This window comes from Pantherophis guttatus, chromosome 12 (assembly GCF_059756535.1).
Source record: "Pantherophis guttatus breed Tessera chromosome 12, ASM5975653v1, whole genome shotgun sequence".
NCBI classification, from domain to species: domain Eukaryota; kingdom Metazoa; phylum Chordata; class Lepidosauria; order Squamata; family Colubridae; genus Pantherophis; species Pantherophis guttatus.
Genome location: NC_142074.1, coordinates 10,118,701 through 10,131,787, shown reverse-complemented (window position 1 = coordinate 10,131,787; position 13,087 = coordinate 10,118,701). Strand labels below are relative to the sequence as shown.

The 13,087-nt window shown below is 42.3% G+C and overlaps 1 protein-coding gene across 2 annotated transcripts in view; it reads left to right on the top strand.

Moving 5' to 3' along the window:
• Positions 1-12,760, top strand: part of LOC117675937 (fibronectin type-III domain-containing protein 3a) — a 71,947-nt gene extending 59,187 nt beyond the window's left edge. For both annotated transcript variants that reach the window (XM_034435002.3, XM_060692084.2), the window contains exons 22-26: positions 1,819-2,099; positions 3,244-3,456; positions 5,737-5,903; positions 8,357-8,478; positions 9,744-12,760. In XM_034435002.3, the coding sequence (XP_034290893.1) occupies positions 1,819-2,099; positions 3,244-3,456; positions 5,737-5,903; positions 8,357-8,478; positions 9,744-10,061 (1,101 nt within the window). In that variant the 3' untranslated portion in view covers positions 10,062-12,760. The remainder of the gene's footprint in view (positions 1-1,818; positions 2,100-3,243; positions 3,457-5,736; positions 5,904-8,356; positions 8,479-9,743) is intronic.
• The last annotated feature ends 327 nt before the right edge of the window (positions 12,761-13,087 follow it).

Below are 13,087 nucleotides of genomic sequence, written 5' to 3'. Positions count from 1 at the left end.
GCCTTATTAAATACTTTGTTCTTTACATACAGTAGTTTATACACTGCTCAAACAACTGAAGGGAACACACAACTTTTTTTTTACCAGCAACCTATTGTGTCAAAATCAGTCAGGTGCTGCCATCTTGTGTAGCAAAAAATGTACTGTTACTACTTTTACTATTACAGAATAGGAATATTTAAGACGGGGGTACCCAAACTTGGCAGCTTTAAGACTTGTGGACTTCAGCTCCCAGAATTCAAGTCCACAAGTCTTAAAGCTGCCAAGTTTGAAGACCTCTGATTTAAGAGAAAGTTGTCTTAAGTCAAAGAAGAATTTGGTATGTCAGTTTGTCATAAAACTCCAAGGAGTTGGAAAAGAATGTTTTTCAAACTATTGTTATATTTTCAGATCTCTTCTGCAGTCACCTTAGTAGGATTGGACAACTTCTTTCATTTGGACTTTTTTTCACTGGTTCTGGTGTGAAGTTAATACCACCCAATGTCTCCATTCCAATTCAGAGTTAAATAAAGCTTCATGAGTATTAGGATAAAAATAGTGATTTGTATTTCTTAATGTCTATGGATAACCTTTAAATCTTAGAAAGTAATATTTATTCTCTTTGTGGCCTAGATCACTGTTTCCTAACCTCTGCAAGTTGAAGATGTGTGGACTTCAACTTCCAGAATTCTCCAGAAGCTGATGGCTTTTGCAAAATTCTGGGAGTTGAAGTCCACGTGTTGCAGAGTTTGAGAAACAATGTCCTAGATCAATCTCAGTTGCCCATGCTTGGCTAGGAACATGGGCGTTCTAGCCAGTTGAACTTCTTTCTAGGATGATTGTTCTTACTATTATTGGTCTGGTTCTTTAGGATTAAATGCACATCCAGGTGTGTCCATGTTTGCTAGGCTGGGATTATGGGAATTAAAATGGAAATAAATTTAGAAATAAGGGGAAATTTTCTGAGAGTGAGAGCAATCAACCAATGGAACAGAAGTTGGCAACTTCAGAAGTTGTGGGAGCTCCATCACTGGAAGCTTTCAATAAGAGACTGGACTGCCATCTGTCAAAAATGGTGCAGGGTCTCCTGCTTGGGTGGGGGATTGATCTAGATGACCTACACTGTACCTTCCAACTCTGTTAATCTATAAAAAAAAATCCAAAACATTAGAATTAGAATTAGAATTCTTTATTGGCCAAGTGTGATTGGACACACAAGGAATTTGTCTTGGTGCATATGTTCTCAGTGTACATAAAAGAAAAGATACATTCATCAAGAATCATAAGGTACAACACTTAATGATAGTCATAGGGGACAAATAAGCAATCCGGAAACAATATCAATATAAATCGTAAGGATACAAGCAACAAAATTACATACAATCATAAGTGGAAGGAGATAGGTGATGGGAATGATGAGAATATTAATAGTAGTGCAGACTTAGTAAATAGTTTGACAGTGTTGAGGGAATTATTTGTCTGGCAGAGTGATGGCATTTGGGAAAGAACTGTTCTTGTGTCTAGTTGTTCTGGTGTGCAGTGCTCTATAGTGTCGTTTTGAGGTTAGGAGTTGAAACAGTTTATGTCCAGGATGCGAGGGATCTGTAAATATTTTCACAGCCCTCTTTTTTACTCGTGCAATATACAGGTCCTCAATGGAAGGCAGGTAGGTAGCCATTGTTTTTTCTGCAGTTCTAATTATCCTCTGAAGTCTGTGTCTGTCTTGTTGGGTTGCAGAGCCAAACCAGAACTTCTGGAGAACATTGTGTGGAGGAGCCTAGCTGCAGGTGCTTGAGACTTCACACTTGTTCTTCACGCTTCTCTCCCTTTGTTTTTCAGGCTGTGAATCTGGCTGGTCCTGGACTATTTGGGGAAATCGGCACAGTGACTACGCCAGCTTCAGTGCCAGCTGCGGTGGCAGTATTGAACTTGCTTGAAGAAGATCAGTTGGAAGGTCCTCTTCCCTTCTCCACGTGCCTTGCTCTTCACTGGGAGGAGCCTTGCTGCCATGGGGCAGAAATCATTGGCTACCACATAGAGTATGGGGAGAAACAGGTCTTAACGGTCAACAGAGTCACAAGCCATGTTCTGGAGAACCTGCAACCTGACACTTTATACAGGTGATTGGAGATTTCTGACCACAGTACGGGTCGTTGGGCGGGGCCAGCTTGTGTCTGGAGAACTTCATTTATTAAATTTGTGTGCTGCCCATCTCAGTTGTCAGGTGACTCTAGGTACGCACACAATATCTTCACAGGTAATCTTCAATTTGCAACAGTTCGTTTAGCGACCGTTCAAAGTTACAAAGGCACTTAAAAAAAGTAACTTACGACCGGTTTTCACACTTATCTCCCATTACTGCATCTCCATGGGCACACGATCAGAAATCAGATGCTTGGCAACTGACTCAGGTTTATGACGGTTGCAGTGTCCCAGGGTCATGTGGCCACCACCTATTAAGCAAAATCAACAGGGAAACCAGATTCCCTTCACAGCCGTGTTGCTAACTTAACAGCTTCAGTGATTCACTTCACCACTTTGCAAAATAGGTCATAAAATGGGGCAAAAGTCACTTAACAACTGTCTCGCTTAGCAGCAGAAGTGTTGGGCTCAATTGCGGTCATTCTCAGACAGTCTAGGCCGAGCATGGCTAGGAACAAAGGGAGTTAAGACACGTGGCAAAACACAGCAAAACTCAGCTTTATTCCCCACAAACCGGCCGGAGCCTCATAACGCAATGAGTAGGAAAAATGTCACTTGCAAAGTCAGCGCTGGGAGCGTTCGCCTCCCAGCGCCCGTTAATGTCTCTGGACCCCACCTATTGGACATCCAGTCGGCCACGCCCACCGGTGTCGGGGCTGTGCATGGTCGACCGCCACAGTAGCTGCCTGGGCTGATGCCCATCCAGCTGCAATGGTCCTCCTCGCTGCCCGGAATGACCCATCGGGTGGCGCGTAGCTGCTGTGGAAGGCTGCCGGGAGTGATCATCTGGGCAGAGCAGGTCCAGCAGTGAACACCTCAGCTGTTTGGTGCCGCTGGAAGTTGGGCCACCGCCAGCGAGCCACTGCCTCGCATTGCTCCCGTTTCACCCACCCCCAAATATGGCGAGCCGTGGACCGGGACTCGGCAGTCATAAATCGAGGGCTGCCTTTAAATCAGAGCAAAGATTCATTCATTTAGTCACTCAGTGTCTTCAGCTTTCCTCTCATACAAGTGGTGATCTTCTTCTAACGTCAACTTTTTCTCTGCTTCACTCCCCGATAGAATCCGAATTCAGGCCTTCAACAGTCTTGGAACTGGTCCTTTCAGTCCATCCATCAAAGCGAAAACCAAGCCTTTACCTCCAGATCCTCCGCACCTGGAATGCGTGGTCTTCAGTTACCAGAGCCTTAAGCTGAAGTGGGGGGAAGGTCCTAGTAGGGCTTTAATTGCCAATCCCACCCAGTTCAATTTGCAGATGGAAGACAGGCTGGGCAGGTGAGATCAAACTTGGGAATACCTTGGCCTCTTCGCGTCTGGGCTCAGGGTATGGAGGGGGAAGGTTTCTTTTTGAAGTGGCAGCTCAGAAACAATAAATAGAATAGAGTCGAGTCGAGTTGAGTTGAATTGAATTGAGTTGAGTTGAATTGAATTCATTATTGGCCAAGTGTGACTGGACACATAAGGAATTTGTCTTGGTGCATACACTCTCGGAGTACATAAAAGAAAAGATACATTTGTCAAGAAACATAAGGTACAATGCTTAATGAGAGTCATAGGGAAACAGTCAATATAAATCTTAAGGATACCAGCAACAAAGTTATAGTCATACAATCGGATGGGTGATAGGAACGATGAGAAGATTAATAGTAATGCAGACTTAGTAACTAGTTTGACAGTATTCGGCAATATTCTTCTGGATTTTTTGTTTGTCTTCATTGTTTTATAGTCCAGATTCACATTTGTTACAGCACTAAAATCACCCATTATACATACATATTCATAGTCCAATTCTAAAAATTTTCTGTGTAATCTCCGATAAAATTCTTCTTGTTTTTCATTTGGTGCATATATTGCTATCAAAAGTATTTATTTAAAGTTCATTTTTATTTCCACCATCAGAATCCTGCCATCTTCATCCTCAAAAAGTAATTTAGGTTCTAATTTTTCTTTGATATACAACACCACTCCTCTTTTGCTTTGTTGTATCAATGATGTAAATAGAACTCCTAATTTAGGATATTGTAATAATTTTAAATGTTGTTTTCTAATATGTACTTCTTGTAGGCATATAATGTCCATCTTCAAGCTATTTAATTTAGATAAAGTACAGTGTTGAGGAAATTATTTGTTTAGCAGAGTGATGGCATTTGGGAAAAAACTGTTCTTGTGTCTAGTTGTTCTGGTAAATGTACCCCAATCTCCCAGGCCAGGGGTGCTATTTAGCAGGTTCTGGAGAACTGGTAACGGAAATTTTGAGTAGTTCGGAGAACCGGTAAATACCACCTCTGACTGGCCCCACCACCATCTATTCTCTGCCTCCCGAGTCCCAGTTGATCGGGAGGAAATGGGGATTTTGCAGTAACCTTCCCTGGAGTGGGGTGGAATGGAGATTTTGCAGTATCCTTCCCCTGCCATGTCCACCAAGCCACGCCCACAGAGCTGGTAGTAAAAACAATTGAATTCCATCACTGTCCCAGGCATGGAAAGCAATGAAAAGACATATTTGTTCTCTTCTTTAACTCAGGATGACTACTTACATCAGCATAATGCTCAAAAAACCCCTATTTTTATGAGGTTCCCATCATCTAATTGAATGCCTAGCACTATACTCCTTAGATGTGCCAAAGTCATTGAATGGTGTAATAAGGGAGATAGCAGAATAACAGAGTTGGAACAGAGGGACTTTGGAGATCTTCTAGTCCAACCTTCCTACTCAGTCAGGAGACACCTTATACAAATAGCTGCCCAGTTTCTTCTTGCGTGTTCAGTTGAGGGGAAACGAAATGCAGCACATCAAAACCCGAAGATCTGATTTAAGGGCACTTATTTGAGATTTATTTCTCTGCCACTTTCGATTAACAAAAAAACAAACACAAAACCAATCCTGCTTCACATCTGCTATGACAAGTGGATGAAAGCAAATATTTAATTGAGGATCCATGGCCTTCATGGATGGTGCATGCCTAATAAGCCTTGCGGGAGCGTGATCTTTAAGAGATTTTTGTGCTTGGAATGTTTTTCCAATCTTTGCCCTTCGCTAATAGATAATGTTGGCCTGTGGTTTGCAAGGTGGCGACCGCTATCCCGATCAAATCCAAGTCAGTAGTGATGTGTCACATATTGTCAGACAACAGTGACTCTTCTAGCCCATGTTGTGAACATGAACGGGAGTCTGCAAGTGACTGACTTTGGGGCTTACTGGCTGACTCAGGGATGCTTAAGAAACTTTCAATGCTTTAAGTATTTCACTCTTTGGAACAGAGGTCTTCAAACTTGGCAGCTTTTTAAGACTTGTGGACTTCAACTCCCAGAATTCTGGGAGTTGAAGTCCACAAGCCTTAAAGCTGCCAAGTTTGAAGACCTCTGCTTTGGAATTTAAAGGATGTTATCTTTGATACTCCAAACCTTTCAGGGTGCCTATATCGTCTTTAAAAGAAATTTGCCTGCGTGATTGGAGGGTTGTCCAATTTTTCAAAGGGCAACTGGACTTTGTTTTTGGATTGGAGGGTTAGAGAGTTCAGAGTATTTTTCAGATCTTTTCTTGTCCCGTTTCAGGTTCATCACTGTCTACAGTGGACCTTGCCACACCTATAAAGTGCAACGGCTTAGCGAGTCTACAACATACTATTTTAAAATCCAGGCATGCAATGATGCCGGGGAAGGGGACTTTTCCGAAGTTTATGCATTTGCCACAACCAAATCGCCACCGCCTGCCATGAAAGGTGAGGGGCACATATTAACGGTGTTCATAAATGGAGCAAGATTTGACCCCTTAAAAGGAGAGGTTCTTCAATGCATAACTGTTTGCTTCTGCTTTGATAAGTGATACTTAACAGGGGGTGGGAGGGGGGGATTGCTGGACAATATACCGTATTTTTTTGGAGTATAAGACGCTCCGGAGTATAAGGCACACTTTAGTTTTGGGGGAGGAAAATAAGAAAAAAAAATTCTGCCTCTGCCCACCAGCATTCATCGGTATTCATCTGGCTAGCGTCCTGTCAGTGTGTGAGACTGTTTGGAAACTGAAACAGTATTTGCTGTGTGAGCAACAAGGAAGGAGACAGCAAGGAGCCTGGGTGTGGCTTAGGTCAATTGTTCTAAAGCTGCATACTGTGCTGATCTCTGAAACTAACACTGAAACTGAAACTCCTCTCCTCTGCTTGTGTTTTGCTTGCTGCTGCAAACTCGACAGTCCTTGCAGCAAATAGCGAACAGCCAGGTCAGCTTCAGCACATTATTGCAGTCTGATTTAGCACAAGCAGCTGATTGGCGGGTGGATCGGCCTCCCGGAATACCTCCAAGCAGCTGTTCCAGGCTGCAGGGATTGCCACAGACCATCGCCTCCTCCGTGCCTCGCGGTTTTCGCTACATTCGGTGTATAAGACGCACCTAAATTTTCACCCTCTTTTAGGGGGAAAAAAAGTGCATCTTATACTCCGAAAAATACAGTAGTTTTAAAGAAATTAGATTGGTTTAGTTAAAGGCAGGATGTTTCTCCTGTCACTGCTTTAGAAAAAAAATAGATGGCCCTCGAATAAAGCACGCAAAATGAACTGAAATGCAGAACGTATTAGTCTTCCCAAAGCTTATCCTTAATTATCCAAAATCACTTATTGGAAAATCCTTATTTAAATATCCCCCGTTGGGATTGGGTAATGGGTTTGTGTCATTTCCCAAAGAAAAATCACTTTTACCCAATTTAGGGTAATACACGCCCAGATTCAAAGGCTTCAGTATTCTTTCTAATCCCTCCCAAAGAGAGTAATATACAGGTAGTTCTCGATTTACCATTTCAACAACCATTTGTTTAGCGACCAGAGTTATAACGGCACAGGAAAAAAGGGACTTACGGCTGTTTTTTCACATTTGACCATTGCAGCATCCCCTTGGTCACATGATCAAAATTTGGATGCTTGGCAACTGGCAGGGTTGCCGCATGCCCAGGTCATGTGATTCCCTTTGGCGACCTTCTGACAAGCAAAAATTAATGGAGGAGCCAGATTCACTTACATACAACCGTGTGACTAACTTAACAAAGACAGTGATTCTGCAGTAAGAAAAGTCATAAAATGGAGCAAAAACTCAATTTCTCGCTTAGCAACAGAAATGTTGGGCTCAACTTTGGTCGTAAGTCGAGGACTACCTGTAACCCAGTGAGACAGTATCAAGAAGGGGGGGGGGGTGTATTCCAAAGCCTTAATTTCAGCTGCAAATTCTTAAATTATTTCCACCAAGTGCGCATTGAAATAATAGAACTAATGTAAAATTAATCTGCCAAGAAGAAGCTCAACTTGGATGGAAGAAGAGAGAGAGGAATAGATTTTGATTCAGTGACCCTAAACCAGGGGTCAGCAACCTCTGGCTCTGGAGCCACATGTGGTTCTTTCATCCCTCTGTTGCAACTCCCTGTTGCTGGATGGCTCCACAATTGATAGGGCTTTTGGTTAGGAGAGGTAGAGGAAAAAGGACTCTGCACTAGGAGGAGACTATGATGGGGGAACCGGACTTCCGGTCGGCTCCAGAATTGAACGGGGGCTTCCAGACCTTTGTGGCTCTTTGAGTGTTTAAGGTCGCCGATCCCTGCTGTAAGGATCGCCTCTCCTTCCAACTTAAGAAAGTACGAACTCTTGAAACGTGGTTGTTCCAAAGGATTCTTTTATTAAACAGAAGTGAAAGCCATCCAGCTAAAGCACGATCTGAATACCCTTAGGTAAGACAAGTAGGATTAAAGCAGTAGAGACCCCTCCCTTTAAGTCAGAATGCAGATTTTAGCCAATACACAAGTGTGAAGCTGTTTTCTTTACTATTTCCTCTGAGAACCCGAACAAACATGCATTCCCACCATTATACTTTAAAGTGAGGCAACGCACATGGCTATCATAAACATTCCTCCATGTTAAGAGGATCTCAGGGCTTTTTGGCGCCAGGATATAGGTTGTAAAATATCTGTTGACACAGGCCATGTTAGTAAATCGAATTCAAGTCTCCCCCTTCTCCCAATTGAATGGCAGTATCACTTTTAGGGATCTGACATCTGCCCTAAACCAAGTTGCACTTTAAACCGTCGCTTAAATTCATTCAGGGGAGAGAGATGCACGCTATTTACTATCATTAGCTAAAAGGAGGACAATATATAGTATAGCATGATTAACTTCCAACTTGTTCCAAATTGCAGCACCCAAAGTCCATCAGCTGGGAGACAATGTCTGTGAAGTCACCTGGGAGCCTTTACAGCCAACGAAGCGCGATGCCATTGTTTACATATTGCAGCTTGCCACTGGGAGGGAAGCGGATCAGGTAATCCCAGAATGATCTTTTTTTTAAAACAGCTATTATGGGGAAAAGCCCCCCCTCCCCCAATACAGTAACTCTGAATGCATTGTTATAAAGCAGGGACATCCAACCATGGCAACTTTCAAGATCTTGGTCAGCTGGGGAATTCTGGGAGTTGAAGTCCACAAGTCTTCAGATTGCCAAGGTTGGACACCCTTGTTATAAAGGGTCCTCGTTATCACAAGAATGGTCAAGCACCAGGGAAATCGGGACATCCAGGCAGTTCAAATGTATATAAAGATTTTTTGCAAGCTTAAGCTCTCGACAAGAATCTGAACTACTAACGGTCAAAGGAAATTGGCGGTAGATAAGTCAATGGGATTCAAGGTGGGCTGGACTTAGATCTCTCGTGGGCGTGAAGAGACTCATGACTGATGACGCATTTGACCCCTCTCTCGAACTCAGCCTGGTCATCTCCTACATGAACCCCTCTTCCCAATCAGACCATCAGGCGGCCTCTCAGAATAACAGTGTAATCAGAATAGTTGGAAGGAACCTTGGAGGTCCTGCAGTCCAACCCCTCAAGCAGATTACAGACAAAGCAGCTGTCCAGTCTGGCTGAATCACAGCTTACGGGGTGCTGTGTAACTTATTACTCAAGTCTGTGCTCTTGAACGTTGCCCAGATTGCCAAACATTGTATTAAGTGTGACTTTTCCTTAGTGGTAGACCTAAGATTTCCTGGAAGGACCAGAAAGGCCTTCTGTCTGAACCTCAAGGCCAGAGCCACTGCTAGTAAATGTGAGTGATATAGAATTCATAGGCCTTATAGGTCAGAATAAGGCAATATTTAGGGGTGCCCAGCAGAGGTTAGCCAGGAGTACCAAGATATGCATGTCCAGATCTTTCAAGAACCAGGTTCTGTGCAACCTGTCTGATGTTTTAAAAAGTGATTTGCCACAAAACAAAGGGCCAATTCCAAGCATAGCTTATATTTTCCAATGACTGCAGTGCAGAGTGGGTTTGAAAGGATGGCCCACCTGTCCTCCCAAAAGCAGAGAGAAGCTTAGATAGGAGCACCTAGGAGGGCAATGCAGTGACCATCAGCAACCTTATCAATCTCTTTTCATTCAATGGGGGTTCCAAAGCTGTCCATACCCGTTTTGGGGACCTGGCCAGAACATCTCAGAATTTCCAGTAGGCCCCCAAAGATGGAAGATTTCTGCTTTTGTGGAACTCGGTTGCCTTGTTCTCCAATCTGATGTGTGTCTTCTCCTGCTCCTGCCTCAGATCTACAAGGGACCAGAGACTTCCTACCGCGTCCCTAACGTGCAAACAAACTGTGAATACCGATTCAGGGTGTGCGCTGGGCGCCAGTATCAGGACTCCACTGGATGGCAAGAACTCTTTGGCCCGTATAGCCCGAGCACCGCCTTCTCATCTCAAAAGCAAGAGGTGCTTTCTCCGTGTTCGGACCCGGCTCCGGAGCTCCTGAAAAGCAAGCGGAAGGCCCTCAGCGACGAACAGTTTGCATTTCTGCTCCTTGTAATCTTCGCAACGGTTGCCATTTTGTTTGCTGTTATCATTCAGTACTTTGTGATCAAGTAAGTCGGTGACCACAAGAAGTGGGACTTTCATCACTCAGCTTATAATTTTTCATATGGAAGTTTTACGCCTTGGGGTATTTATGTAAATTCCAATTAAAATGCTAGCTGGGAATGATGGAATAAAAGACACACATTTCCAATTTTTGCTGCTGAGTAACAGGTTGGATGGACAGGATGCCTTCCCCCCTCCTCTCCTCCCCGTCACCACCTCCCCCTTCAGGGGACGAAGAAAACCCGGGGGAGGGGGAGGAGAGGAGGAAGGGCAGACTGATGCGAAGAAACATCCCTATTACAGCACGGTGGTGCATCTTCTAATCAGGGTTAGCTGTTGAAAACAGCAAAAAAAAAAAAAAAAAAAAGCTGCCTTAATTCTCAAGAGTTTTGACTTAATTTTCACAGTAAGTCCTGAATTCTCAAGTCGAGAGAGAGAGAGAGAGAGAGAGAGAGAGAAGGGAGGGCAGGAGACAAGCCCTAGCATTTTGGGGGACCATGAGATGTAGCAGCAAAGATGCTTATTACGCTTAACAAGACAGTCCTGTATTCTAGGATGCAGCATGAGGAAACCATCTCGGATACGCTGTAGATAAAAAACTCCCTACCCAAATAACTTTTAGAGATAGCGTAAAGTTAATTTTTCCAGTTCTTTTAAAGGGGGGGGGGGGGAAGAGTGTGTGGGAGTGGGGCACACCGTCCCTTCTATGGCAGCAGCCGTGGCAGGTGAGAGCCTTTTGAGTTTTTAATCCACGGAGTCCAAGGTGTCCAATTTACCTGGATGCAGAGGGATTCGCGGTGGTCTTGAAATATGGCGAGAGGGTCTCCCTTCCCCTACCCCCTGCTTCCGGAAGCATCCGTTTCTGATTGAGATGCTTTCTCTCGTCAGTAAAAAACTCCACAAAACGGTTGGCCCAACTCAACGTCTCTTCTCTGTGCCTGAGAGACTTAAGAACACCCTGTGCTTCTGACTTAAAAAAAAAAATTTTAAACCGCTGCAGCGTTGGTTTTCTTTGTTTTCCAAGGGAAAAAAAAAGCACAGCATTTTTTTTTGTCTTTAATGAGAACAAAAAAAAAAAAGTGCATTTATGATAAATGTTTCACTATTTGGCTCAAACTGAGCAAAAATGTTTTTTGTACTATTCTTAACATGGAATTAAAAAGTCGACTCTCTGGGGGATTTTTTTTGTTTTGTTTAGTTTTGTTTCTCGGGGGCCCTTCTACCGTCATCCGCTTGATTAAGTCACTTGTGAAAATTACTTCCCCCTCCTCCTTTCTCTCCCATCTTCCACCCCTCCCTCCCCCAAAGTTAGGTCTTAAATTTTAATGTAATTGTCACCTCTTCCATAGCAGTTCCGTGTTCCACTGTTTGGTCTTGTGAGATTCCAAGTCTTTTCCGTTTGTAATGGAAATTTCAGTAATATCTCATGGCTTTGGGTCACTCACATTTTCTTTCATTTATTTGGGTGGGTTGGGAAGGTGGGAGGGTGAATATCATGCACTACAGAGGAACTGTTCTGTGTAAGGCCTCTGCAGCAAATACCTGTAAAATAAAAGTAATTAAACATTGTCTTTAACAGTCATGCTACTTTGAAACCTTTGGAAACCATCCATTTTGTTCTTTGGAAGAAGAAATTCAAAAAAGAGAGAGAAAGAGAAAAGAGTAGGCATTTTGTTGAGTTTTCCATATTGATAGGGACGGAAAAGTTCCACCTTACAAAACATCCGAATGCTTTGTACTTGTATATGGGAAAGTGGACGTAACTTGTAAAACTCATGTTTAGCTTGAAACATGTCTGTTTCCAAAACAACACAACTGGCTGTTAATTCATCATGATAGCTTATGGTTTGTGGCATTGTGTTTGCATTTCACACCTGGGGGAAAACACACACTCACACACAACTACACACACACACACACACACACGTAAATGATATCATATCACTTACTTATCTTTAAAGTAGATTTATGGTGCAATCTGAAATTTATCTTTTTTTTTTCCCCATAAAATGTACTCTCCTCTTTTATGTGATCTATTTATTTTGATTTGAAAAAGAAATTCTGGAAAAATGTATGTTTGAATGTATTGTTCTACTTGTAGCAGAACTTTTTAAGTTAATCATTTGTTGTAATGGAAGCCTCTGCTCAGTGTTGAAAAGAGTTTTATACAAATGTTTGTGTCTTTAGTTTGCAGGAATGTTTACAACCTATTCTCCTTCATTTCGTTTCATACTTCACTTTTTTATAAAATAAAATAGATTTGTCTTCGGCAGATTTCTGTTGCGAAAGTGACAAAAAAACAAAGCAAAAATATATAGGTGGGGAGAGAGAAATCTCACCGAATTGGCAGCAGTGTGAGAAATACATTTTTTAAAAAAATTAGATTTTCTGAATAAAATACTAACCAAAATTACGACTTCCTAGAAAGTTAAATCTTTAATTTGTATTTGTAATTGCCACAAAATGTTTATTATATTTCCAGGAAGTTTCCTGGAAAGCATAATGTAGAATTTTATATTTACAGCTATACATTCCAGATCGATGTACCTAGTGGCATTAATGTATTAGGTCTCCTTTTCTCTTGTATTGTAATTTTTGCCGTATTTCATACTTATGTTAAACCTGCCAGGCATTGTATTACTAAATTGTAACTATCAAATAGATAATATATTTAATATGGCCAATAAAAATTAAAAAAAATGTTCACATTTGGGATTGTGGAGTCGCTGTGTCTCATCTATCACACGTACATATTGAACAGTGTACAACCAGGCTCTCCAAACTTGGCAACTTTAAAAGTTGTGGACTTCAACTCCCAGAATTCTAGGAGCTGAAGTCCACAAGTCTTAAAGTTGCCAAGTTTGGAGAACGGTGGTGTACAGGAATTGGCCAGAACCATCGATCATACATTTTTTTCTATCCTACTTTAGTTCTTTTTAATACCATCCACAAAGAACAACATCTTATGCTTTTCATCTTCACATGGGGGACATGTAAAGATAGATCCTTGCACCTTGCACTCATATTCCTTTATT